At 40.7% G+C, this 25762-nt stretch overlaps 1 protein-coding gene across 1 annotated transcript in view; it reads right to left on the bottom strand.

Annotated features, from left to right (window-relative positions):
• mgat5 (alpha-1,6-mannosylglycoprotein 6-beta-N-acetylglucosaminyltransferase) overlaps positions 1-25762 on the bottom strand; it is an 80158-nt gene that overhangs the window by 45581 nt on the left and 8815 nt on the right. Inside the window, exons 2-3 of the mRNA XM_086067602.1 lie at positions 19092-19543; positions 14753-14920 (exon numbers count right to left, since the gene is read on the bottom strand). Coding sequence (XP_085923728.1) covers positions 14753-14920; positions 19092-19332 — 409 coding nt within the window. The 5' untranslated portion in view covers positions 19333-19543. The remainder of the gene's footprint in view (positions 1-14752; positions 14921-19091; positions 19544-25762) is intronic.

Below are 25762 nucleotides of genomic sequence, written 5' to 3'. Positions count from 1 at the left end.
TGCCAGCTGATTCGCGGCACGAAATATAGGACGGACTACCGGGAATTGTCCTGCCCCTCCAGATGGCCCAGGGCCTGGTTTATAATGTTTAATGCACTAATGGGAGTTTTTTTTTTAATGTCTTACTGTGTAAGCGGTCTCTGAATGCACGCTGTGTCTTGTGCGACAATGTTGAATGACATGTGGCATGAGCCACATTTTATAGATGAACCATAATGGTTGAGGATATTACAAATACGGCAAATATTCAAATACAAGTATCTTCGCCTGTTGCTTTGTTCAAGTGACAAAATTGAAACAAATAAAGGCTTGAAATATTTCACTTAGTGTGTGGTGAACTATTCTAACATGTAAGTTACACTTTTTGAAACAAACTGAAATAAATTGACTTTTCGTTGTTCAAATTTTATTTTTAAATTGTTTTTATTTGAACTAATTATCGATTTTTTTTAGACAAACATCACAAACATAACCTCGAGAAACCAAACCCAACCCCCCCCCCCCCACACACACACACACAATCTGATTGACAAGCTAAACCAAGGATTATGTAAACAAAACAAATATAATTCTGTCATAACACACAAAAAACTGACATCACAGACATGACCAAAAAACTCACGTACACAATATATTCTTGGTGCTACTTTCAACATACAGTCGTTATGAAAGAAAGAGGAAAAAACAACATTTAAATCAATAAACCAAAGATTGCTCTAGGAGGAGAAAATAAAGGATGGGTGCTGATGTAATAGTACAGAAAAAATAAGTAAACAGATGAGATCATTCATTTAAGTTTATGTGGTAATCTGATTGCCAATCCCAAAATTGCAACTAGGACATCTGGTTTATGTTAAATGTGGTTTGCTTTTTACTCTTGTTTTTTTCTCTATGCAGCTGCAGTACAGAAGCGAAACCTTCCCCTCAAATAACCTAATGTGTCAATATTACGGGTCTGGGCAGCAGTCTAGAAAGAGACGCCTCATCAGACATCACCTTGATTTAATGCATATGACGCCTCCCCCAACCTAATATAAAATCTGAAACAGGGTGAAAGGTGCAAAATTGAGAAGTTTCTCTGATGGTCTCACGTCTAATGCTAATTTTAATGCACGATGCAAAAACACCCCACATTAATTTTGTTTTTGTTCCTTGGCAGAATTCCAGTTAAACACAAATCTGGCTGCTTGACTGAAGACATTACAGTCACAGCCATGAACTGCAAATGTGAGGCACTTAGGGGTGGGAGCGGAAGGAAAAGAGGGCTTGGGAGTTTTGTTGCTGATCCTATCTAACTAGATTCATGAAGAGGCAATATAATCTTATAGCACGAGAAATACTTGAGGCAAGCTATCCACCAGAAGGCACATTTGCTGGTGTTTATTAAAGCAGTGGGGCTTCCCAGAATACTGTCTGTCTGTCTGTCGGGCTCTCTCTCTCTCTCCGATTGTTAAAATGTTTTCACATTCACATAAAATCACTTTATTTTTTTATATTTTTGCCTTCAAAAGCCATTTACAACACGGACTAAGGATTTAAAACAAGAGTAGCTCAGAGATACAAGGGAATCTTGCTTCAGTCCAAATCATTGTTGAGCTATGACTCACATTACTCTAATTTTCCACTTTTACAGGAAGTTTGCGGAGATGTGACTGAAGTAGAGTTATGTCATGCGACTGAGGAACACATTGAGGTGTGAATTTAAAAGGGGTCGAGAAAGGTCCTCAGTGGATACATTTTACATTGCATTGACTGAGAAATGTTTCAGTTCCTCGAGGGCTTGTATTGAGGAAACATGTTTTCCTGTAAATGGTGCAAGACAAATGAAGTGGGGGTGAACACTGTCGTTTTCAAATAACCAGCTAAGGGTCGACTGTCTTGAAATATGAATGCAACATTATGAGCAGCTAATGAACAATACAAGATTGATGTACAGGCAAACATTTTAGTGTAAATGCAATGCATTGATGCCATTGTGAAGCTTATGTAAACATCCATCCATTTTCTGAACTGCTTGGTTTGTGCAAACATGTAGTAATTTGACGTTGGCATGTTGAAAGGAACATAAATGACAGAATGGCATGCTGAAAGGAACATAAATAAATGACTTATAGAAAATCCGTTCATTACAGAAATCCATTATTATGCTGACAGAAGTAAAGGTTTTGTCCCTTTCAACATTGTTAATTAAATCTGTCAAACATTTGCTGTTCTAGACTCCTTTTCCAATTTATAAACAAAGATGATGTAATCAAGATGTGTGCATATTGTTGAAGCAGAATGATGGCATTCATTAACAAGTACACAAGCAGACTATAAAGGATTGGGAAAATTACTTTAAAAAAATTAACCTCAGATAGAAAGTGACTTTCCAATCTTGATCCTGCGAGTGGGAGAATGATGTCACAAAGTGACCCGTTATCCAATGGCCAGATATTCATCCTCATTTAGTGGAGAAACCTAGTGCACTAGAGAGACCCTACAAGTCGTTGGATACTTACCAATATAAGACAATGTACAGAACAAACATCATGATTTCGATTCAAAGTTTTGCCAAGCCAACAACAATGACACATCAGAAACATATGATACCTGGGCCATTGTCAACAGAAAGGAGAACTACATCCTCACAGCAAGCTGTACTTGCATGGCAGGTTGAGTAACATAGCCAGCTAGTTTGCTTTGTTGCTTGTTATACAGCCTATGAAATTTGAAGTTTATTCAAGATTTTACCAAGTTTTTTTTTTTTAACAGCGCAAGGAATTGTCAACATAGCATTTCTGGACATACTAGTTTTATTTAGAAGACACAAATTATTTATATTTGTACACCAAAACAGAATAAATCAAGAGAAAACAAAAACGAACCGGGACATTATTATTAAACCCCTTAAAGAAATGACTGTTTATTAAGTCATTGCACAAACCACTTTTGTGTAGTGATGTGATTTAATGGTGATCAGGTGAATCAAAATAGTTAAAAAGCCTCAGTATGGGTCATTGAGCTGTCTATTGCAAAATCACTATGCCAAAAACTAAAGAAATCAGTTTGGACTTGAGAAAAAGTATTATTGATGCACACAAAGCAGGAGAAGGATAAACAAAGCTATCAAAGCATTTCCAAGTGCCAAAAACTGGAGTGAGAATTATAATCTTAGGATTCAACGACAGCAGCACAGTACAGAACAGGCCTGGCAGAGGTAGGAAGCAAAGGATTTCAAAGAAAACTGATGAGAGATGTGTCTAAAGACCCCAGAACAACTGCCAAGACACTAGTGAACGACTCGGCCACATCAGGAATCATAGTCTCGAAGAAAACAATCACCAGAGCTCTGCACAGTAATGGACTGCAAGGTTGCAGACCAAGAAAAACTCCACTTTTCAAAAAAAAAGACACCTTCAAGGCAGATTTAAGTATGCTCAGGACAACCTGGAAAAATATTATGCATACTGGAAGCGTGTCCTAAGGTCTGATGAGACTAAATTAGAGCTGTTAGGCCATAGAGACATTTCTTAAGTTTGGGGGAAAAAGAGGCAAATCAACCGAAGAATACCATCCCCACAATGAAACATGTTGGTGGGAGTATTATGCTGTGGGGATGCTTCAGTGCATCTGGAACTGCAAATTTTGTCATGGTGGAAGGAATCGTGAACAAGGAAAAATATGTGGAGATTTTGAAAGAAAACCTTAAGCAGTCAGCAGTAAACGTAGGTCTGGGTCGTGCTTTTAACGTCTAAAATGACAACGAACCAAAACATAGGACTCTCTTGGTAAAGAACTATCTTCAGAGGACAAAAGTAGAAGTAATGTAATTGAGTGGCCTGCACAAAGCCCCGACTTAAATCCCATTTAAAATATGTGGGGTGATGAAAAAGGCCATGCCTGAAAGCCATCAAATCTGGAGGAGCTTGAAAGATTTGCCAAAGAAGAATGGGCTGGGATTCCTCAAAATAAGTGTAATAATTCTAATAATTCTCTCAACTGTACATAATTATATAAAACGAGACTGAGAATCGCAACAAATTGTTGTGATGATGATCTCGGTAGGACCACATTGCACGGCTACAGCATACAGAAATGCCAGATAAATGCCAAATAAATTGCTTACTCAAAAATGTCAAGGCAATGAGGTTAAGTTTACCCAAATGGTCATGATAACTTAGGAGAAATTAAGTGATTATGTCCTCAGTTCAGTCTGCACATTTAATAGCTTATAGCCACAGAATCCTCTGATGTTTCTGAAATGGCCGGTTTACTCTTACCCGCAGATGCTACACTGTTGTTACATTTTTACTGAAAAACTCTGGGTACACCTTGGTATTGAAACCAATAGTTACGGTGACCCGAGCAAACACACACTGGCTAGGGCAAAAATGTCAGTAGGTGCATTTCCATTACAGTTTTTCGCAAAAATAAAAGTGATATTGTACCATTTCGATAAAGTACAAATTTCGACTTGTAGGTGTTTCTATTGAAGAGCGTTACGCTTCAGAGGCGCAATTCTCATAATGTCCAGTCCCGCGAGATCTCGTAGTTCTGTAGGAGATACTCATGATGTTTATGGAAGACAGTCGTCTGGCGTCGACGTGTGCCGTATGTCGCTTGATTGCTCGTTGCCTGGGGTGAACAGCCATTTCTCGTGCAACGATATGGAGCATGCATTGAACGGCGGCCTTGGCTCTGTAGCTAAATCGCTTTGTGCTTAAGAAAACTTGTTATCCCCTTGGGAGGCAGCTCCGACACAAAAGCAAAACACATTTTACGTTTTATTCGATATCTTTGTGTGAGGTTTGTTTATTAAAAAAATGTGTGCAAGCCAAGTTCTCAAATGTTTTTGGGAATTATATTTCTCTTTGCTTCAGGGGCTGAGATATCAATTATTTAGTAGGCATGTTGAATTTACAGGTAAACAAGGTTTTAGGGGGTGATACTAAGTAACCCATAGGTTTTAGAAGTATGTTTTGTCAGGTGCTTCAGACCTTAATGGATTAAAAAAAGTTCAATGCTGAATGAAACCAATTATCGTCTTTTGAATACTACGATGATAGACTTCCGGCACCAAAGAGTGACGTTGCTCATGAAGAATATGCAAGGTTCTGGCAGGAATCACTAAGTTACACTTTAGAGCGTTTTTTAGACCTTTTTAGACCATTCTGACTTCAAGTCATAGCAGCCTGGTGCTTTTCGGCTTTTGCGTGTGACTTGAGGGCCTTCACACCCAAAGTCCCACACTTTATATTTTGTTTTGCATACTTTGCAACGAGCAGAGTGCCTTTTGCCTGCTACCTCTTCCAACCTGCTGGAAAACTTGGTACTTTCAAGCCAATTCTTGTCAAACTGACATTTACTCATTTTACAGAAACACGTTGTCCACACTCTGACTAACTGCAGAAGCTCGGTGGAAACAAAAACGTGAAAGGTACGGTACGCGGTAGTGGACACACTGAGTCACCTAATTATAATGCTACATTCACACCAAAAGTGAAGGGAGCATTTTGCCTCGCTTTACTCACTAGCGTTTCACTGCCGGGGTGTACACGGGCGCTTCATTTGTGCACACCAGAGAGAGGGGGCTTTGCTTTGCTTCACTTATTGCAGCCACTTCTACTACGGCAAAATTTCTCTCAGAAAAAAAAACGTTTCAACATTGCAATCAAGTGGCCGGCACTGCTATAATGCTTTAGCTAATGCAGGGCTCTACGTTAAGCCTTTTCGGGTGGTAGCCCTGCCATAACCACAATACTGGCCCTGTATATCGCTAACCTTGGGCCGATACCTCACATCAGAATTCGGTCAATTTAATATTTTTTCAAAAATCAATACTGTCCATCGTCCCCACATGTGTGTATTTTTTTATTTTTTTTATTTTACAAATGATTCACCTATTTCGAGTGTTGAAAATCGCTTACTTTCTTTGACGATGCAATGTCAATGATTGAACAAGCAATCAGTTTTTGAAAATGTCGGCAACACAGCACATCACCATAACTCGTCACTTCATCACCGCAAGCACACCACTTGGCAAAAAAAGAAAAAGATAGCTGTAATAATAAGTGAAAAATTAAGACAATAAATAATGTAATGATTCCTATAAGAGATAAAGTAATTCATAATTAGTAAAACATAACCCTAAAACATTGCATATTATACATTTAAGTGTTGATTTCATCACATTTATTGATAACATTTCTAGGGCCATTTGTATTTTTACCGGTGTCCAGACGCTCTGTACAATACACCAGAAAATGAATTTTAAAAACTAAATACGGAAATAAAATAAAATAAAAATATCTAGTGGCCATAAAAGTCACATTCAAAACATGTGGTTGTACAAGTTTTTTCTCAAGGCAAGTGCAAATATTTAAATTCAGTACAACAGTGAGCTTGCCTACGAGTAGCTTCTATTTAACCAGTCTCCACACAAACTGCAGTGTCTCCGTCTGAACACTTGGTGGCACACTGGGTCGCACCCACATAATGATGTTCTTCCTGAAGAGGTGTTCCGGGCATGTCCCACCGACGGGAGGCCCCGGGGACGGCCCAGGACACGCTGGAGAGACCATGTCTCTGAGCTGGCCTGGGAACGTATTGGGATACCGCTGGAAGAGCTGGTTGAAGTGGCTGGGGAGAGGGAAGTCTGGGCTTCCCTGCTAAAGCTCCTGCCCCCGCAACCCGACCTCGGGAAAAGCGGTAGAAGATGGATGGATGGATGAATGGATGGATGAATGGATGGGTGCGTCTGGCGCTAACAACATTCCTCAGCTACCTATTGGCACTGAGTTTTGTTGCTGTTTTTTGTAGGTGTAGTTATTGCTATTGATCTGGACCCTGGGAAAGTTAACAGGCTTTTCAGAACATAATGAAGACCACATGCTATCATATAAATCTAAGAAGGCCCCCTTTGAGAGCATTTTCCTGGCAGATCCAATTCAAAATACTCCTTATGCTTCAGTTCCACAGCGGAGGGACTTTTGAGACCAGAAACAATCTGCACCTGCAGAAATAGCACTCTTACTGGTCCAGAAAATAGCTATCAAATATACGATTTAGCAATACCATTGAAGTTGATTATCAATATTGCCTATCAATCCAATTTCTTATCAGTTCTCTTATTAACTGACTGAGTGAGGAAAATAAATAACACTAACGGATGTTTACTTTAACTCTTTAATATCTTCAGTCCAGCATATCCAATATGCACTCATAATCAAGGACGCATCTCCAGAATCAAGGACGCATCTGTCGAGGAAGGACGCATCTGTACTTGCTCCTGCACTCGCCCGTGACTTCTAATTATTTTGTTGACATTGGGATTTTTAACTACATTGTTTCAATATGCCTGGCGGAAAAAGAGCTGACAAAATAGAGGAGTAAAATCTTCTCTTGCAAAATTCAAATAAATGGTCACCGAAATATTCATCATCACCTTATCGTGGTGGAGGGGTTTGCGTGTCCCAATGAACCTGGGAGCTATGTTGTCCGGAGCTTCATGCCCCTGGTAGGGCCACCCATGGCAAACAGGTCCTAGGTGAGGGACCAGACAAAGCATGGCTCAAAGGACCCCAATGATGAATACAAACTTTGGATTTTCGTTTCCCTTGCCCGGACGCGGGTCACCGGGGCCCCCCTCTGGAGCTAGGCCTGGAGGTGGGGCTCGAAGGCGAGCGTCTGGTGGCCGGGCCTACACCCATGGGGCCCGGCCGTGCACAGCCCGAAAAGGCAACGTGTGTCCCCCTTCCCATGGGCTCACCACCGGTGGAAGGGGCCAAAGGGGTCGGGTGCACAGTGAGTTGGGTGGCAGCCAAAGGCGGGGGCCTTGGCGGTCCGACCCTCGGCTACTGAAGCTAGTTCTGGGGACATGGAATGTCACCTCTCTGACAGGGAAGGAGCCCGAGCTGATGTGCGAGGCTGAGAAGTTCCGACTAGATATAGTCGGACTCACCTCCACACACGGCTTGGGTTCTGGTACCAATCCTCTCGAGAGGGGCTGGACCCTCTTCCACTCTGGAGTTGCCCACGGTGAGAGGCGCAGAGCAGGAGTGGGCATACTCATTGCCCCCCGGCGGGTTAAGAGAGGGGCGGAGCTGTCAACTGATCACCACCTGGTGGTGTGTTGGCTTCGATGGCGGGGTAAGATGCTGGTCCGACCAGGCAGGCCCAAACGTATTGTGAGGGTCTGCTGGGAACGTCTGGCAGAATCCCCTGTCAGAAAGAGTTTCAACGCCCACCTCCGGCAGAGCTTCTCCGTTGTCCCGGGGGAGGCGGGGGACGTTGAGTCTGAATGGACCATGTTCCGTGCTTCCATTGTTGAAGCGGCCGATCGGAGCTGTGGCCGTAAGGTGGTTGGTGCCTGTCGGGGCGGCAATCCTCGAACCCGCTGGTGGACACCAGCGGTAAGGGATGCCGTCAAGCTGAAGAAGGAGTCCTATTGGGCCTTTTTGGCCTGTGGGACTCCGGAGGCTGCTGACAGGTACCGGCTGGCCAAGCGGAATGCGGCTTCGGTGGTCGCTGAGGCAAAAACTCTGACTTGGGAGGAGTTCGGTGAAGCCATGGAGAACGACATCCGGACGGCTTCGAGGAAATTCTGGTCCACCATCCGGCGTCTCAGGAGAGGAAAGCAGTGCGCCATTAACACTGTGTATAGTGGAGATGGGGTGCTGTTGACCTCGACTTGGGACGTCGTGAATCGGTGGGGAGAATACTTCGAAGACCTCCTTAATTCCACCAACACGCCTTCCTTTGAGGAAGCAGGGTCTGGGGACTCTGAGGTGGGCCCCCCTATCTCTGGGGTCGAAGTCACTGAAGTGGTTGGAAAGCTTCTCGGTGGCAGGGCCTCGGGGGTGGATGAGGTTCGCCCAGAGTTCCTAAAGGCTCTGGATGTAGTGGGGCTGTCGTGGTTGACACGTCTCTACAACATCGCGTGGACATCAGGGACAGTGCCTCTGGATTGGCAGACCGGGGTCGTGGTTCCTTTTTTTAAGAAGGGGGACCGTAGGGTGTGTTCCAACTTTAGAGGGATCACACTCCTCAGCCTCCCAGGTAAGGTCTATTCGGGGGTGCTGCAGAGGAGGATCCGTCGGGAAGTTGAATCTCGGATTCAGGAGGAGCAGTATGGTTTTTGTCCCGGCCGTGGAACAGTGGACCAGCTCTACACCCTCAGCAGGATTCTTGAGGGTGCGTGGGAGTTCGCCCAACCAGTCCACATGTGCTTTGTGGACTTGGAGAAGGCGTTTGACCGTGTCCCTCGGGGAGTCCTGTGGGGGGTGCTTCGGGAGTATGGGGTACCGGGCCCCCTGATACGGGCTATTCGGTCCCTGTATGACTGATGTCAGAGTTTGGTCCGCATTGCCGGCAGTGGGAGTATGGGGTACCGGGCCCCCTGATACGGGCTATTCGGTCCCTGTACGACCGATGTCAGAGTTTGGTCCGCATTGCCGGCAGTAAGTCGAATTTGTTTCCTGTGAGGGTCGGACTCCACCAAGGTTGCCCTTTGTCACCGATTCTGTTCGTAATTTTTATGGACAGAATTTCTAGGCGCACCCGGAGTGTCGAGGGGGTCCGGTTTGGTGGCCTCAACATTGCATCTCTGCTTTTTGCAGATGATTTGGTGCTGTTGGCTTCTTCAAGTCGTGATCTCCAGCTCTCGCTGGAGCGGTTTGCAGCCGAGTGTGAAGCGGTTGGGATGAGGATCAGCACCTCCAAATCCGAGACCATGGTCCTCAGTCGGAAAAGGGTGGAGTGCCCTCTGCGGGTCGGGGATGAGGTCCTGCCCCAAGTGGAGGAGTTCAAGTATCTTGGGGTCTTGTTCACGAGTGAGGGTAGGTTAGAGCGGGAGATCGACAGACGGATCGGTGCAGCGTCTGCAGTGATGCGGACGCTGTATCGGTCCGTTGTGGTGAAGAAGGAGCTGAGCCGAAAGGCAAAGCTCTCGATTTACCGGTCGATCTACGTTCCTGCCCTCACCTATGGTCACGAGCTGTGGGTCGTGACCGAAAGAACAAGATCCCGGATACAAGCGGCCGAAATGAGTTTCCTCCGCAGGGTAGGCAGGCTCTCCCTTAGAGATAGGGTGAGAAGCTTGGTATTTCGGGAGGGACTCAGCGTCGAGCCGCTACTCCTCCACGTTGAGAGGAACCAGTTGAGGTGGCTGGGCATCTGGTTCGGATGCCTCCTGGGCGCCTCCCTGGGGAGGTGTTCCGGGCATGTCCTACCGGCAGGAGGCCCCGGGACGACCCAGGACACGCTGGAGAGACTACGTCTCACGGCTGGCTTGGCAACGCCTTGGGATCCCATCGGAGGAGCTGGCTGAAGTGGCTAGGGAGAGAGAAGTCTGGGCTTCCCTGCTAAAGCTGCTGCCTCCGCGACCCGACCCCGGATAAGCGGAATTGAAGACGGAACGGAACGGAACGGAAATACTTGAAATGAAAAAGAGCATTGAGCCACTTCTGCAGGAAATTCAGCAGTTGAAGAAAGAGACACAAGAAAAAGATCAACGCATTGTCAATTTGGAACAAAAAGTAAATGATTTGGAACAGAATCTTCGAATCAACAATGTGATAGTTACAGGTATCCAGATTAAACCGCGCTGCGGCCCTCAGGCGAAAGCTGTGGCCAGCACAAGTGCAGTTGATTTTGACCAAGCTTCAGCGAACGAGACTGTTGAACAGCAAGTGACAACTCAACTCAGAGATTTGGGATTAATTGTGGATCCAGCGCAAATTCAGATGTGCTTTTCGCTTCCAATTGGGGGGACACGACCACCGGCAGTTCTGATCAGGTTTGTTGACAGGAAGAAAAAGATTGCTCTTTTGAGAGATAGCTACAAGCTTAAAGGTAAACATGTCTACGTCAATGAAAAGCTCACAAAACGAAATGCTGACATTGCCAGAAGAGCGCGACAATTGAGAAAGAATGGATTTATCGAGAACACATGGACAAAAGACTGTCGGATCTTCATCCAAACAAAAGAAGACTCATCTTCTCAGAAGAAAATACGGATCGTGAAAAGAGTGGAAGAATTGGCGGAGTTTGAGAGACAATAACTGCTGTCAGTAACGCACATCATTAAATTGTGGATTATGTTTTACCCAAATGAAATTATTGTAACATATTACTAATTAACCCAAAACAGGAGCTGTTATGATTTGAATCATTTAAATATAGCATATCATTAACACTGCCAAGGTTAACTCTTGTTAATACACCTGCATCGATAACATGTATTGCTGTTCCTATAAGAATGTAAACATTGTCTGACACTATTTCTGTTTGGACATTTGTTGTAACATGCAAGGCTGTCGTGATAAGGTTGTATTGTGGCTGCAATGTATCTGCTGTAAATAATTGCAATGGGGTTGGTGAACATGGTTCCGGGATGCGGTTAGCGGGGGCTACTACGCCGGGTGGGCTGGCCTTGGTGAGCGCTCAGGAGTATCAAGATCTAAGCATCATCGGATGCTGGCAACGGTAGTGGCTGAACTGACCAGAATGGAGTGAACATTGCTGTGGACGCAATGGGCAGAATACAAGCCCATCTACTCTTCTGGAAGCCACAACATGTGTGAAAGCTGATCCAAGGTTAGCGAAGAAGCTACTGGTGAATGAGCACGCACTCGCCTTGGCTGCTCGCCTGGTTGGGTGGGCCTGTTGGTGCCGTCCGGGAACCGATTAACCAATTCCAAATGATTGGTACTAGCTGCAACTTACACACAGACATTACTCAAAATGAACTGAGCGAGGAGTATGCAGACTTAAGTCTGGGATTGATAACGATATGAATCAATGACTATCATAATCAATATATATGACTGATGCGTATAGTAAGAATCAATGGGGACGGGTTACTAATAAGCCATGACTTCTACCGTCAGCCCTTCTTTAGGATGTCAATGTTGCAAATTATATTATGTGGTCGATGTAACCTGTAATAGTGTGTCCGAAAGGGAAAAAAAAGAAGAAAAATAAATAAAATAAATCTGTAACGCAGCCTAGGGGGTAAAAAAAGAAAAAGAAGAAAAAAAAAAAAAAGAGTAGGCTATTTACTTTCAAAGTATGTCAGGAGACCAAAAAGCTTAGGGCCTAGTAAGGTGAGTTCAGTAGATTTGGCTATTTTAAAGTATTTGCATATTTTACAAGCAGGATTGGGAGGGGTACTTTAAGAATATATTCAGATAAAGTTACTAGTTACCTGTTAAAAAAAAATTATGTGGTAATATTATCTAAGTCGGAACACATCCCCAGTGAAACAAGATTTGAGGCTATGTTCTATGAGGCCACTATTAACATAATTAATATTGTGCTTGTGGAATATGAATTAAGCTGCAAAATCCACTAGTTTTTTTTTTTTTCAATTTCAGGGGGCGGCCATTTTGCCACTTGCTGTTGACAGAAATTGAAGGCTATATCCCACTGAGGGGCAAAAGTTTGCAAAGGTAGTGAATGTTGATTTCTCCTCGGGGTTCGTTCAAGGTCGCAATATTCTTTTAAACTCTCACCAGATGTTTTCCAACAGTTTTAATGTTTTGTTGCAAAAATTTTGTTTTTGCGACAAGTAAAACCATTAAAATATTAGTCGAACATCTGGCAAACGTTTAGCAAACGTTGCGACCTTGAACGAACCCCGTGAACGTTCACCCCTCAATGGGATATGGGCTTTAGGCACTGTGATGTTATTTTCGGTCTACAGAAAGTGGTAAACTGGGTGCCCCTGAGATGGATAAAAATGGGTTGATTTTGCAGAATAATTCATAGTTAAATAATTCATATTTCACGCATTATTAATCAGATTGCAGTGTTTAGACTAGTGGGGGAGCATGGAACATTACTGTAAAGAAAATCTTTGACTCAACTTCCCTCCTTTAAGGACACCAGGCATTAAAGTGTCCAGCAAAGGTGTGTCAGACGTCAAGGTTATTCATGAGAATTATATCCACAAATTAGTATTTTGTGCGTCATTTGCTACCAACCTTATTGCATACAAAAATAATAGCAAGAAAATTATTTAAAAAAAAAATTTTTTAATATATTTTTAGCCCAAATCCTCTAATGTGAATACTTTGATTTCCTTAGTCCTACATAAACGCAAACAAATTATGTGTGTTTTAACAAGCAAATTAATGGGAACTGGAGTTGGGGAGGTGGAGGGAGAGAAGAGATCAAGATTTTTGCCCATTTTATGACATGTTGCAAATGAAACCCTAAGTTAACAGTGTTCCATATATACTAGTGGTGCAACTTTGAATCTTTGATCCGTTACGCAGGGCTCTACACTAACTTTTGGACTGGTAGCACTACCATCCTATTCAGCTGCTCACACCACACAGGATTTGGTCACACCTTTTTTGGGGAGGTGCATTATGACCATATTTTCTGATGTATAGGCGTCTCAATTTGCATAGCATAGTTTCAAATGACGTAAAGAGTAGTCAGGTTTCCATCAAATTGTTTCGAATTTTTTAAGCGTATTTACTGAAAATGCGCAAAACAAACATGCGATTTATGTTCGTTTCCATCATTTCATCATTCTTTTGCGAAAATTGAGAGGGGACTTCGCTGCTGTAGGTGGCGGTATACACCAGAGAGATGTGATCCGCCAGTAATTTAAGAAGAACAAGAACAAGAAGCGACTGCGCCCTGCGATGACGTCGTATGAGTTTGCTTTTGTAATTCTTGATCAACGGTAGTGTTTCTTTGCAGTTTTCTATCCAAAATTGCATTAATATTTGCTTCTTTAATTAATTCCAAAAAGATTTCTGTTTCGCCGTCCCCTTAAACATACCTTACTTTATCGTCCACCATTGCTTTGGGACTACAAACGTACGTGTGACGTAATATCCGGTCAAAACGTGTGACGCGTAACCTGTCTTGTCCACGTTTATTCGCAAAACCTGATTCCATAGGCAAAATTCACATCTTCCTTATTTCGATCCACTCCCTCAAATCGTAAAAAACTAGTGTTCCGAATTTTTCTGGCCCCGTTACCGATTATATATATATATATATATATATATATATATATATATATATATATATATATATATATATTTATATATATATATATATATATATTTATATATATATATATATATATTTATATATATATATATATATATTTATATATATATATATTTATATATATATATATATATATATATATATATATATATATATATATATATATATATATATATATATATATATATATATATATTTATATATATATATATATATATATATATATATATATATATATATATATATATATACACACACTATAGACAGTGACTCAAGATATATTTGACTGTAACAAAAACAGTCTGCGAAAAAAACTGGTCAATCCTTTTATACAGCCCACGTTGTTTCGTCGCCGTTTGTGTTGTTTTGCTTTGTTTGTGAGTGGTGATTGTGTGTGTGTGTTGGTGCTCCTCCCTGATTGGTGGCCCTTGTACCCAGCTCAGGCCATCTATCGGTGCAAGGGAGGAGCCTTGATTTCTACAGTGGTTCCAGGTGTGCCACCACCATTAAAAGAACCGTTGATTCCATTCAGGGAGCTGGGGTGGCTGTTTGTGTGTCCTCTTGTGCACATTTGTTTGCACTCAGTCACTAGACCTTGTTCGTTTGTTTCTTTTTAGTTGGCTGATAATACAGGTGCGCACTGTGCAAAATTGCAAGAGTTTAGCGGCTTGTTTGCTTTCACTACAGGAGTTGGGGAAATGAGAAATAAACTTAGCTTACAATCCAATGTGAGACATACCTGCAACATTGACTTTTTCTGGATTGTTGGAGCTAGGTGTGGAGGTGCTGGAGCCATTGGTCAGATTACTTCCAGTGCCATTGTAGATGTTGTTCTCAACCTTGGACTCGAGTTTAGCCAGCCTCAGCATGATGTTATCTAGCAGCACTGCAAGTGTCTTCTTTAAGTCTAGAAGAAAATAGGCATTCATGCAGTCAGTAAAAAAGACAAAGCCAATGGCATTGTTTTTTTTTTTTATCACTTAATACATAAATACAAATAAATCTGGTTGAAACAGAGCTGGATGATTAATTGAATTTAATCTTGATTTTTATTTTGGCTTCTCCATCAAAAACTAACATGCATAGATTATGTTTTTTAATCTAGATTTATCTCCCTCTAATTCTAATTACTGAAACTGAAAATGTGGTGGTAAACGTGTGGTTTCCTGTTAGTAGATTTGACTGGGGTAGAAATGAAGGAATGAGTTTAGCAATGTAATGTGTGTGCAACTGCATGGTGCGTGCTTGCTTCTTATGGACGGAGCCAACCGCAATGACATAGTCTCTTTTTTTTATTTCACCAATCACCACGCTGTGCATCTGTTATTATTATTATTTTTTTATCTTCGTTCCGCACTCCGCTGCACGTCTGCCTGTGCAGTACCCGTGCATACGCCCCATATAAGTACATTCTCAATGCCTAACGGCTGATACCGATGTGGGACGGACCGGGCCCTCTGGGCTGGCCCGAAACATTGATGGAAGACTGACGACGCCACTACATTCAAGTGAAATTTTCTTTGTCTGCTTACAGACTATACTTTTGAAATTAGATTAACGATGATATTTTCTTTGTCGCGTTATTAGGGCTGGGCAGTATGGCCCAAAATGTGTATCACAATCACAGTATCAATTGCATCCCTTCATGGTGACGTTATATATCACGATATAAAATTAAGGTTAAAAAATTTTGTGAAGTAAAAACATCTCATAAATAATTCATTTATGCAGTTTTAATTATACAGTCCATTAGAGAAGCTAAATTTATAAAATGGATAACAATGATGAAATACTACCTAGAGCAAAATAGTGCCAAAAATACAGCTGATATTTTAAATTTTAAATTAAAACACTGTACAAAACAAGCTTTCAGTTTAGATTTCTATAATTCATTCAAAAATCTATGTCCATGGATGAATTAGCCTACCTGAACGTCTATTCAATTAGATTAATCTGAACAAAAACGTAAAAATTAACATATATCACTCAACAATGCTGAGATTGAATTGGATATGCAAGTGTTTTATGTGTCTGTTTTTTTATTTATTTCCAGTATCAAATATTGCTTCTGAAACCATGAAAATGTATCCACACATTGGAGTAATAATAAAGGTTTTTATCATATAGTAGTTTACTTATTTATAATATTATTGATCATTTCTGGATGGATGGATGGCGTGTTCCCTCACTTTTCGCGGGTGTTACATTCCAAAGCCACCTGTGCTAGGTGAATTTCTCGCTAACACTGTTTGTCACCTTAATGAGCTCTTCTTGCTAGCGGCCTTGTTGAAGTTTTAATTCAAGGGTTAAAGCAAATTTTTTTAATTTGACTGAGAAAAAAATTATGTTTAAATTGACTGCGGTCAATTAACACAAATTTTGCAGGGCAGTAGGGCGCACACTGATTCTTTTTAAATAATAATATTTAGGCATTAATCAGGGATGAAAAATGTGACGTTAAGTATACGACCGCTCTAGGAGGGTAATTGGGAATGCAAAAAAAAAATAAAATACTTAACAATATTAATTTGATGCATTTTGAGAGATAAAAATCAAGCAGACTTAAAAAGACAGTATCAATGTATAATAAAATATCTATCTATACATGGTCATGTTATGCTATATAAGCAGAGTTGGGAGGCTTACTTTTAAATTGTATTCTTCTGATACAGTTGCTCGTTACTTGTTTAAAATTTTTTAGTTATTAACGTAATCACCATACTATTAAAATAATGTAACTTGGACAGTAACAGTGGACCCCAACTATTTGCAGGCGTAGAGACCGGGCCGGACCGCAAATAACAAAAATCTATGTGTAATTAATTAATTAATAGATGGATAGATAGGTGGATAGATGGATAGATAGGCGCGGATGGGTGGTGAGCTGTTCAGATACATAGATTATTCATCAGCCCATGAGGAAAGTAGATTTGCTTTCTCCATAACAGTTGTTGCCATCATAATGTTTGAAATGGGAAAAGGGCGGACAAATAACGCTTATGAAGGCAACATTTACAGATTTACACCCAAATAACCTTACCTTCATCTCTCACAAAGACGCAAGCGCCCGCGCACAGACGCGCGCCGTAAATATGACCTAATTACGCTACGACGATGATGGCGATGCGTTACATCAACCGCAAAACTAACTTTTATCCCAGTCGCTAGTTTTGAAATTTTTATTGTTAATATGGTGTTTAAATAGTACATCGGTGTGTAATATGTAAAGAAGGTGGACTCTGACAGTTCAAACTTTTTTCTTTTCTTCGGTGAGTAAGTTCCAAACAGTGAATAGCGATTAAAACATCCTCTTTCCCCTCCTACATTCAAATTGGCCGCATAGTGCGTGGAGGACTCGACTCTCGACATGTCCCGTCCGCAATGCCACCCTGCACTCTAGGGACAGACAATTCCGCCAACTTCTCCTAATATGGCTTGCTGCTTCTCCACGGAGAAGGTACACACAGCATGAAATTTAAGACCTCACCCAGAACTCAATACTTTTTCAAGAATTTTTAAGGTGGTATTAATAAATTCAATGTATGAAAGCAATGTCAGTTTAGTGACGGGATCTTAAACAACAAACGTGAAAACCCCATGGGGACTTGTTTATGGGGTGCACCCCTATCTCCTTTTCAAAATGACGGAAATCTGTCCCCACGACGGAGAACTTTAACCCCTGAGTTAATTGCCTTCAATTAACTTATCCTGCAGGTGCATGTATGCAAGGAGGAGGGGGTGGGGCGTGGAGGAAGGACGCCCAATTCACATTTACTACAGAGCGGACTAGAAGCGGTTTCCGACTGCAATTCACACAGAGAGAATTGCTTGAGCTGTATGTGTCCGGAAATCTGCACAAGCCAGACCACAAGATCACGCTACCGGGTTCACAATGGAGAGTCGAGTTCACGTGATAACAACAGTGTATATAGAGCGATATTGGTAAATAATAGCCACGCTTGCCTGTCGTCATATTGATATGCTTTTTGGAAAATTATTTCTGGGACTGCTACCATGGCTCATTTTCCTTTATTTATTTATTGTTATTTTGTCATGTTAAATTTATTCTAAGCTCATTTTTTGTCTTTTAAATGTCCGACTCAAGCTATGAAGTTAGCTTGCTTCCCTCTCAAAAAAACAAGTTCGCAAACTGTTTTATTTTGAAATATTCTGAATATTTGGCAAAGTAGGTTGTTGTGTACCTTGTACATTATTTGAGCTGTTTAAAACTCAACTATATCATAAAATGTTATGGTTTAATTTGATTGAGTGTTTAATTTCATAGTGAATTTGTTGGTTCTGTATATTTTGATTGGTTCTATTGCTCTTTTTTGTAATTTGAAAAGAGGGTAAGTATTTGTTTTGTAAGCATTTCCCCATATTTCCACACAATAGGTTAGATATGGTAATAATAATGAGCAATATAATGTATATAATGACTTCTTATTCAAAACATCCTTTGTTTCGTAAAGGATCCCTATAATTTTGGACACTTTCCTTTTAACATTGTCTATCTGGGACTTCCAGCTTAATTGTTCATCAATAACTACACCAAGACATTTATTTTCATACACTCTTTCTATTTTATTAGAATCTACTCTAATTGTAACTTGGTACTTGACCTGTCTCGTGCCAATCAACAACGTTATTTGGGTTGGTTTGCACAATTTCACATTAGCGTTGAGTTTTAATTTTGAATTGAGGTCTCTGCTGTTTCTGCACAGTAAATAAACTCAAAATTATGTTTTTTAAAATCGATTTAGATTTGCTAAGGGACTGTACAAATCATTCAGAGACACGTCCATGTTTTTTCCAATTTAATTTCAATTGCAATGTTTACAGCTACCGAAAGTGATTTTACTTTATACCCTGATACAAATCATAGTCCACATCAACTTCTGCGTAAAACTTTGCAAAAGATTTGTTAACTTGAAGAATCTTAAATGGAAGTCGAAAGCTCCAAAAGTACAATTTGGAGCTCTAAAATTTGGGGGGGAAATGTAAAAAAAAAAAAAAAAAAACTTTTGAGTTTAAACCCTAATCATGTATGATGTTTTGCTTTAGTGTATAGCACCCACCATAAGCAGTCATAGTGCCCACATAAGGCCCATCCATGACACTTTGGTTCTCTTCAGCTAGTGCCTTGATGTAGCGCTTGCTGAGGTCTAAGATCTGTTGCCGGAGCATAGCGCTGTTCTCATGGCTGGCTCGCTGCTGGATGGTGAAGTGTAGCAGCATCATGCCCCAGATAAACCCAAAGCTGACCAGGAACAAGCCAAGCTTTTGGGACGACAGCTTCCACAAGAAAGGTGTAGCCATGCTCCCCAGATAGTAGGTGATGGGTCTATGGTAAAACTATGAGACAGTTGCAACGGTCTAGGTGGGGAGGTAAGGCATGGCTGTTTTTTGGCTTTTCTTTTGTGGCACTGCGATGTTTGTTGGCCGTGAGTCCTCACTAATGTGATTGTGATTTCCTTCTTTGGTCCATGTTGATGACAACGCTGCATCTCAGGCTCCAACAGTCTTCATTCTACAACAGAAAAAACAGAAGGGGTGCCAGATTAGTTGGTCATTGATAAAAGAGTGGCAATATCAATCAGTACTAGGAAATTGTGTGTAAAGTGGACTCTGCTATCTTCAGAGGATAGAGACCAAGCCCGATCACGAACAGACAAACAAATCCACAGATTTGACACTCTTAATTGCCATGGGGAAAAAAAATATATCTGAAAAAAAAAAACGTAAATAAGGGAGAGGAATGGGTAAAAACACAAAATGTTCATAAGTGGGTCTGATCTGCAACTTAAGTCCTAAAGGAACACTATCAGCAAAAGAAGGTATACTATCAGCTAAAGAAAAACACTGCATTTGACGTTGACTGAAATATTTAATCTGTGACGATCTTCATGTCCCTAGAGCCAAGGAATCGCCCAGCTCACACTGCACTCAACCCCTTTGGCATTTTCGCCATAGAGACGGAAAATAACATGAAAATGCAGCTGAGAAATCTATGTTTTCAAGGTAGGCTTGTTAAGCAAGTAGCGAAGTAGGACAGTCACTGCACACAATAGTAGTTCCTGAGCTTAAAAGACCAAGATTCCTTGCCAATAGAGCATGTACCAAACACAAACCAATGCCTCGTTCAAACGTGGTATTCCGACCACATTTATATGAACACTAGTATTCAGGTTACAACAGGGATAACCCAGGGGTAAGGTGGGCGATATTACGGTAATACGGTATCTTGGGATTTAAAAATGACAACGGTGTGATGTCACTTTCAATAAATAGTTAGATCCGGATGAAATGATTTTATTTGCGACATCGACTTAAAAGCACTACAATCTAGGTCTGAAATAGGCGGACTGCGGTCCACATCTTTGTGGACCCAGGGCAAAAAAAATAAAAACAGCACGCTACTCTGATTTGACTGGCCAAAAAAAAAAAAAAAAAGGAGAGAGTGTGTGTGTGACTGTGCGCATGCTCACACATGCATTATGGGCTGTCATCCCCATGACAATGATGCATTGATTGGCTGATAACTACCCAAATCGGAAGTCACGCACACTCCTTCAGTGTGTCGTCTATTGCACGGCGCGAAGTACACGTGTTTGCAGCAGGAGCGTTGCTCTCACCCGGCACCCAACATCAACATGACAAGTCCGAGAATTGTGGACACTGAAAATCACCAATCTAATGACGAACGGACAGACAAATATATGTTTATCTTGCCTCCTTCGAGGACAAAGCCAGTGTGTCTTTTTTGCAAAAGCACTGATAAAAACTGAAAACATAAAATGCCATTCTGAGAAGTGCCATCGCGATTGTGATAGATTGCTTCCCAAAACCAGAGCTACGAACAGATAAAAAAAAAAATCATCCAAAATTTACAAGATGAAAAAGTCGTGAGGCTTCTCGCACAAAAATGACATCGGTAAGCACAAGAAACCATTTCATGATGCATGATAATTTTGCTAAAAGGAAAAGGACGTTTTTTTACATGTATGTAAACATTTGAACTCCCATGACAATTAATTCACCTTTAGTGAAAGTTGTTCATTTTTAATAAGTAAAATTATTATATAATGTAATACTAAATTTAAAAAAATCTGTGTGATACTGAAAATAAACGGTTTGTGCCTTCCAGTAACTCCTGATTATTACTGTACAGTACACCCAGCCTCAAACTACATGAGAAGTTATTTAAAAAAATAAAATAAAAAAATAAAATAGGTCAATAGTTTTCGCCATCACGCATGCACTGTAGACCTATGACTTCCTCACCAAAAAAATAAAACATCTGAACCTTTTACATTTGTAATTGAGAACCCCTGCACTACAAGCTAGCTCCTTAGTAACTCGACTATTACGGGTATGTATGGCAAGCAACAAACTACTACAGCTCCAATATTTATCATATCTCTCATTATGGACAATTTGAGGACATTTAAGGGGCAAAAATGTTCCAAAAATCAACAAAAACACATATTTTCATTCTGATTGCTGTAGTAGATAGCAATTGTATGCAACTAACTACTACAGCTCTAATATTTACCATATCTTTCATTATGGACAATTTTGGGACATTTAACTCTTTGACTGCCAAGCATTTTCGGAAAAGAGGATGTGTGGGTGCCAGCTGATTTAAGCATTTTGACTGATCTTTCAAGGTCCACAGAAAATTTTGTGTTTGGACTATGCAAACACAGATACTACCAAATGAAAGACTGAACTCTCATCTTTCATCAAAAAAATAAGTTTGTTTCTACCTTATTCCGTTTTTCAGTAATCAACAATAGAAAATAGGTTAGTTTCACCCAAATGCTCTGTTTTGGACCAAAATACGGAGAAATCAAGCTTTTAGTGAAACGATATTATTTCATGCACTCTAGTGAATTTGACACCTTTTTTTCCCCATGAATGATGCCACAAACATCTAAATAGTGCTTTACTTCTGTAAAACACTACCACCAACAATGAAAAAGTGTTTTTTGATAGCAAAATACGTTTATTTACATTCAACAGTGTAACAATTTGACAAAACAATTTGGCAAACTATTTACAAATGTGTGCAACTGTGGTACTATTTACAATTATGTGGATGTTTCAACTACACAGTTTTTCTTTTTGTGTAACACTCCCCTGCGTGCAAGGGGACGCAGCAGGATTTGCACCACAGATTAGTTTCACTGCGATTGCCCCTTCGCGTGCACTTTCTTGCCGGCCTTTTTTCCCGGGGAGTAGCAGGTATATACTGCAGTGTGTGTTTGGCCATGTTGTCATCAAGTCTACTCTCAGGATCATGATACGGTTACGTTACGGTGGTGTTACGTCTGGCTTCCTCGTGTCCTTCAGTTCCTATACCGGGTGGTAAGAGATGTTCTGATCCATCTTATCCACTCCATTCATGGTGGCATCGTAGTCCAGAACCAGTGTCTTCTCCGTGATCAGACTGTACCCACTCCTCCGATGAATATGCATTGGACTCGGGGTACTCATCGTTCGATTGAACGTCCGCCTGTGCAGAAGTGCTCGGTTGTTCACCACGTTTTACGACGTGATCGAAGCTGCCGCGTCAGGGCTTCCAACTTCGGCGTCAACCTTGGAGTCACCATCATCATCATCAATGTGCTCTTTAGCATTGGTCGATGCTTTTCGTCTTTGAAAAAAATGCTCAAGCGTGAGCTGCTTACAACCGGTCGCCATTTTCGCCTCCTCAGCCATTCTCCCCTCAACACTCTAGCTCCGCCTCACGTCTTCTACTGACGCCTACCCGATCTTGTCCATAGAGTCATCGCTGCCATCTAGTGCCCAAAAATAGTCATTATACTAACTCGACCTGCTTGATACTTTCAGCACAGCTTGCCAAGGCTTTCCTCCACCCGTTTAAAAAAGAACTAAAAAAAATAGACATAGTGAACGTCTTAGGCAGCGCTCATTTGGATTTTACTAAACGTTATTAAACGTTTTTGGCGGTCAAAGAGTTAAGGGACTAAAAAGATCATAAATTATCAAAAACATTCACCAAAAAACAACAACATTTTCTCATTCTGATTGCTGTAGTGGATAGCAATGGTATGCAACTAACTGCTACAGCTCCAATATTTACCATATCTTTCATTATGGACAAGTTTGGGACATTTAAGGGACTAAAAATATCATAAATTATCAAAAATATTCACCAAAACAAACAAACAAACAAACAAACAAACAAATGTTCTCATTCTGATTGCTGTAGTAGATAGCAATGGTACGCAACTAACTGCTACAGCTTCAATATTTACCATCTTTCATTATGGACAATTTGAAGACATTTAAGGGACAAAAATGTTCCAAAATATTCACCAAAAATCAACAAAAACACATTTTCTCATTCTAATTGCTGTAGTACCTTGCCATGGCAAGCAACAAACTACTTCAGCTCTATCATTTATCATATCACTCATTATGAACAATTTGAGGACATTTAAGGTGCAAAATTTTTCCAAAATATTCACCCAAAAAAATCAACAAAAAAACATTTTCTCATTCTGATTGCTGTAGTAGATAGCATTGATATGCAACTACTACAGCTCCAATATTGATCATATCTTTCATTATGGACAAGTTGGGGACACTTAAGGGACTAAAAGGACCATAAATTATCAAAAAAAATAACCAGAACTCAACAAAAACACATTTTCTCATTCTGATTGCTGTAGTAGCTTGCCATGGCAAGCAACAAACTACTACAGCTCCGATATTTATCATATCTCTCATTATGGACAATTTGAGGACATTTAAGGGGCAAAAATTTTCACAAATATTCACCAAAAATCAACAAAAACACATATTTTCATTCTGATTGCTGTAGTAGATAGCAATTATATGCAATTAACTACTACAGCTCCAATATTTATCATATCTTTCATTATGGACAAGTTTGGGACATTTAAGGGACTAAAAAGATCATATATTATCAAAAATATTCAGCAAAAAAACAAAAACACATTTTCTCATTCTGATTGCTGTAGTACCTTGCCATGGCAAGCAATGAACTACTACAGCTCCGATATTTATCATATCTTCATTATGGACAATTTGAGGACATTTAAGGGGCAACATTTTCTAAAATATTCACCAAAAATCAACAAAAACACATTTTCTCATTCTAATTGCTGTAGTAGATAGCATTGGTATGCAACTAACTACTACAGCTCCAATATTTATCATATCTTTCATTATGGACAATTTGAGGACATTTAAAGGACTAAAAAGATCATAAATTATCAAAAATATTCACCCAAAATGTATGCTTTGTGAAATTTGCATATATTTACACACATTAGTGATGCACTTCATATTCGGCCACCGAAAATGGCAAAAATATGCATTTTCGGCATTCGGGCCGAAATAAAATTTAAGCCGAAAGAGTATGTTGTGGAGACGCAAAAAATAAAATAAAAATAAAAAGAACTGCTGCAAGCAAGTGTCTGTTTTAATTAAACACCAAAGACGGGAGTGAGTGTCCGCCTTGCTAATCGCTGGCGTTGGTGAGTACCGGCAGCTTCTTTGTGCCCACTAGGTAAGGAGAGGTTGCTTGGTAAACTATGCCGAAAAAGAGAGCACTGCACAACAGGTGAGCCACTCTTTCTCCTGCAGCGCCTTCCTTTTTTTCTTTGATGAGAGCCCCTCGAGCGCTTCCACTTTACTATACTTTAGCTCATGTTAGCACTATATCAACAATTTCAGTTTATCAAAGGGACTACACCATGGTATTTTAAGCCATTCCACAGTGTCTTGCCAAGAGCTCATCTGCGAGGGGAGAACTTGTTTTAAAGTGCCTGGAACTTGTTTTTATCAAGATGTTGCTTCAATAAAAGTGTTAAAGCTATCACAACTACTGTGCTAAATAATGCATGAACTCCATCTTGATAAATCATGTGATCGATGTCCGCACGTCTGACGGCTGCCGCGGAGCTGATCTGATTAAAGAGACTACACCATGGTAATTTAAGCCCTTCCAAAGTTAACTATAGGCATATAATGATGAAATCTTACCTTTGACACGATAGCGATGTAATTTCTTATGAAATATTAGTTATTTCGGTGGCTATTTTTCTTACCCGGAAGTCAGTAAAACCCCGCCTCTCCTCCTGTGGCTGCCGCGCCTCTCTCATGACATCGTCCGAGCTGGCTGCTTTGCGCAACGCCCACGAAACATAGAGTGATTACCGTCACTTGCCTTCGGTGCAGGTTGGCGTGAGTTCGCTTCCCCGCCTGGGAGACCATATATGTGTGTGAGTGCACCCCAAAAAAACAAAAACGGCCACGAAACATACAGATAGGTTTTAAGCCGATTTTTAAAATGGACTCTAAATTTCACGCGTTGCTAGATTTCTGCGTTTGGTCACGCAAGCCATCAATTATTGAATAAACATTTGAAACAAAACGGGTCCTTGCCGCAAGAAATCGTGGAAGAGGAGGGGAGCAGAGAGGTTAGAGGAAAAAAGGAGAAAAAAAAAAGCACCACAGCAAGTCACAAACCTGCACCCTTTTGCTTATGGGGCGAGCGCACTATCCACTACACCATCCATTCATTTAAATACATCAGCGCAAATGTTTTACTTGTAGTTTACACCAGTGGCAGCCAATGGATTTTAAGACAGCCAATTGTCATTTCATTGCACTTTGGCATTGCAAGTGTGAAGAACAAATGATTACTTTGAATTCATTTGGACAGAATGTTTATTGATAAAGGCTACTTTTG

This window comes from Leptonotus elevatus, chromosome 2 (genome assembly GCF_054856555.1).
Source record: "Leptonotus elevatus isolate MCC_2025b chromosome 2, RoL_Lele_1.0, whole genome shotgun sequence".
In the NCBI taxonomy this organism is placed as follows: Eukaryota; Metazoa; Chordata; class Actinopteri; order Syngnathiformes; family Syngnathidae; genus Leptonotus; species Leptonotus elevatus.
The sequence above is the reverse complement of the archived record's forward strand: the minus strand, read 5'-3'. Positions and strand labels throughout refer to the sequence as shown.